Source organism: Nestor notabilis, unplaced genomic scaffold, assembly GCF_000696875.1.
Source record: "Nestor notabilis isolate BGI_N333 unplaced genomic scaffold, ASM69687v1 scaffold6247, whole genome shotgun sequence".
NCBI lineage: Eukaryota > Metazoa > Chordata > Aves > Psittaciformes > Psittacidae > Nestor > Nestor notabilis.
In genome coordinates, this window is record NW_009935285.1 from 88,378 (window position 1) to 91,765 (window position 3,388).

A 3,388-nucleotide genomic window follows, 5' to 3' on the forward strand; every position below is an offset into this window, starting at 1 on the left:
CATCCCTGGCAGTGTTCAAGGCCAGGTTGGACACAGGGGCTTGGAGCAACCTGCTCTAGTGGAAGGTGTCCCTGCCCGGGGCAGGGGTTGGAACTGGAGGAGCTTTAAGGTCCTTTCCAACCCAAACCACTCTGTGATTCTATAAAACAGCAGTGTTCTTCACATTATTGTTTTAAGCAGGATCATTGGAAAAGAGGCAAAACAAAGAATCCTACTGTAAAAGCCAGTATTTCCAGCATGTCAAGTCATACTCAAGCAACAGCTGAGCAACCCGAGGCTTTTACTTACTGAATGTGTTCTTAGTGCTGCAATAGTTTTTGATAACGCCATCTCCCACAGCTCATCAATATAGGCTCTATTTACCAAGCCCTGAGTTGTATGCAAGATGTGATCTTCAACTACAAAAAACCTGACAGAGAGGAGAAAATGGCACTGTTATCAGAAGTTCCAGGTTCTGAGACATCCAAAGAGATCTTCAAACGCTGGAGGCGAGGGATATACAGCATTTGCACATCCACAAATGCCCAGAGCAAGCTCAGATTTGCAGTAAGAGTATTAAATATAGTTAATGCTAAACACTTTATCCACCTATTTTTAACACCAGAACATTTTATATGGTGTTTCGCCGTGTTATAAAAGTGACCTAAACCACAGTTGCTCCTTGTAATGCCACTCTGTGTATCTCCAAAGGCAGAATTTCCCCTCTCTACGTTCCCCACCCCGTTATTTCAACAAGAACCACTGATTAAACTCTGCTCCAGTCAGCAGCAAGCACATTACAAGTAGTTAACTGCAGGGAAAAATACTTTATCCACAGGGAAAATCTCATCTCACACCAGGATACCCCACATGCTCACAACCATTTCAAGGCAATCAGTTCACCCCAATCTCCAGTTATCAAACAGCCTGGCCAAAAAGAAACTGGATTTTCCAGGGAGTGAGCGTGGCATTGGACATTTTAAACAGCAATGGATAAAATCTCTAAGCTGAGTTTTGATGGGGAAATCCAGCCCAGGAGCATGGAGCTGGGTGAGGAGGTGAGGAGCACACATTGCACTTGTGATGGTTGTAATTAGATGTTGAAATTACTGTTGTCAGCTGAAGACATTTCAACATCATCTCCTATCTCTGTTGGATTAATGGTCTTAGGTTGCCTCCTCTTACAGCTCAGCTGCTTTTGGAAGACTCTGAGCACAATAATAAGAAGCTCATAGAAACAGAGGCTTGAGAATCACCTTCCTTTACCAGGAAAATAATCAAAGAATAATTATCCAATATGAAAGAATAATTAAGGCAGGGGCCTATTCACCTCATTAGTGGGGCAAGTAGATGCACATAGTCCACAGAGGTTATTTAGCCTCAAATTCCCAGCAATGACCTCGCTGGTACAAGAGCTGGCAGGTTCCCACATGCTCCCACTAGTGACACAGCAAAGTTCATGGGTGCTATAAAACACACTCTAAAAGTCCCAACTACATTTTCCCCCCTGTTTTGGCTCCCTTTACAGGCCCTGAAAGACATCAACAGTCCCTCCTCTCTTTCTTTTTGGGCTCCTCAACAACACAGCACACACATATTTAGCGAGGACATATATAAAAAGAACACCTACCCTACAATTTGATTAAAATACTTCCTGTAGCCGTCTAACGTTTCGTGCTGCAACAAAGAAAAAGTGAGCAAAGATGAAACCAAAGGTGGCCAAGAGCAACTGGAAATGAATTACAGACCATCCCACCAGCAAGAGCAAACCCAGAGATAAATAACGCTTCGCTCCGTTACTCAGCAGAGCAAGTTTGGGCACTGTGAGTAGGGGATCATCGTACCATGTTTGAGGGAGGCTGCAGGACCAATCGGGCTTGTTTTCTTCTCTGTTTCCTGTAGTAGTTCTCAAAGGTTTCTCGGGCACCCTGGAAAATAGAAACGATTCATCCAAGTTATAATAAAGATTTCCATTAACCAGTAACTCGTGATGTGCCCGATGTACTGTTGACTTGCAATATCCTGCACTTCAGATGCGTATCTCATGCTCCTCCAACAGATCTGGGGAACACTCCAGCAAAATACCATCCAAATATCAGAAGATGAAGAGTTTTTACTCAAAATACTAGTTAAAAAACCAGCTGTTCAGGTCTAATATCTGAGACCTCTTCTATACCCATTTTCCAGTATCACTGTGCAAATGTGGTGTATAGAAATGTGCAACCAGCTTCTTTGCTGGGCCATGACACAGACAAACATCGGATTTACTTAACCCTGGGGGCACTGAAACAACCAATTTCTAGTGTGAGCAAAAAGCACTATGGAAAAACAATGCCAGAAATTCTTCTGCTGGTTCACGGGTGCAGAATGATGCAAAGCCACAAACATCAGGGAATTTCAGCAAAATGTGTTTGTATGGGTTAGAGAGCCATAGAATCATGGAATGCTTTGGGTTGGGTTGGAAGGGACCTTAAAGCTCCTCCAGCTCCAACCCCTGCCCCGGGCAGGGACACCTTCCACTAGAGCAGGTTGCTCCAAGCCCCTGTGTCCAACCTGCCCTTGAACACTGCCAGGGATGGGGCAGCCACAGCTTCTCTGGGCACCCTGTGCCAGCGCCTCAGCACCCTCACAGGGAAGAGCTTCTGCCTCAGAGCTCATCTCAGTCTCCCCTCTGGCAGGTTCAAGCCATTCCCCTTGTCCTGTCCCTCCATCCCTTGTCCAAAGCCCCTCTCCAGGTCTCCTGGAGCCCCTTTAGGCCCTGGAGCTGCTCTAAGGTGTCCCCTTGAGGAGCCTTCTCTTCTCCAGCTGCCCCAGCCCAGCTCTCTCAGCCTGGCTCCAGAGCAGAGCTGCTCCAGCCCTCGCAGCAGCTCCGGGGCCTCCTCTGGCCTCGCTCCAGCAGCTCCACGTCCCTCTTGTGCTGTTCCCCAGAGCTGGATCAGGGCTGCAGGGGGGGTCTCCCCAGAACACAGTATCCTTGACCTTAAAGCAATTTATAAGATCGGTCTATATGTTTGGGAAAAATAGAACAAGTTTCTGAGCCTCTGCTCTCCATGGGCACCACCACCCCTGCTGGGTGCTGCAGCAGGGACCTGAGCTGCTCCTCCAGGAGCTCCAGTTGTAGGTGGTTGTTTTACCAAGCCAGGCTACATCTGAGCATCACCACCCAGGCAGCAAACCCATGAGGATCCTCAAATGCCATCGACCTGCTGAAGCTTTCAGATGTCTGCCTACCGCCCCGGTCCCTTAGGCTATGGAAAACCTTGTCGTTTCATCCCTGCCTATTCCTCCCTCCTCCACACCCGTCTTGTTTTATGTCTGAAATTGGATTATAAACACTTCAGAGAAGGGACAAGGTCTTGCTTTGAACTGTTTCAAGACAATAAAACAAAAGATCTCATTCTGAATTCAG

The 3,388-nt window shown here is 46.9% G+C and overlaps 1 protein-coding gene across 1 annotated transcript in view; it reads right to left on the reverse strand.

Moving 5' to 3' along the window:
• The window catches only part of LOC104408234 (exocyst complex component 6B-like), a gene marked incomplete at its 5' end in the record, with an annotated part of 56,690 nt that extends 54,783 nt beyond the window's left edge, over window positions 1-1,907 (reverse strand). The window contains 3 exons of the mRNA XM_010017774.1: window positions 289-409; window positions 1,610-1,656; window positions 1,824-1,907. Coding sequence (XP_010016076.1) covers window positions 289-409; window positions 1,610-1,656; window positions 1,824-1,907 — 252 coding nt within the window. The remainder of the gene's footprint in view (window positions 1-288; window positions 410-1,609; window positions 1,657-1,823) is intronic.
• Window positions 1,908-3,388: the final 1,481 nt, after the last annotated feature.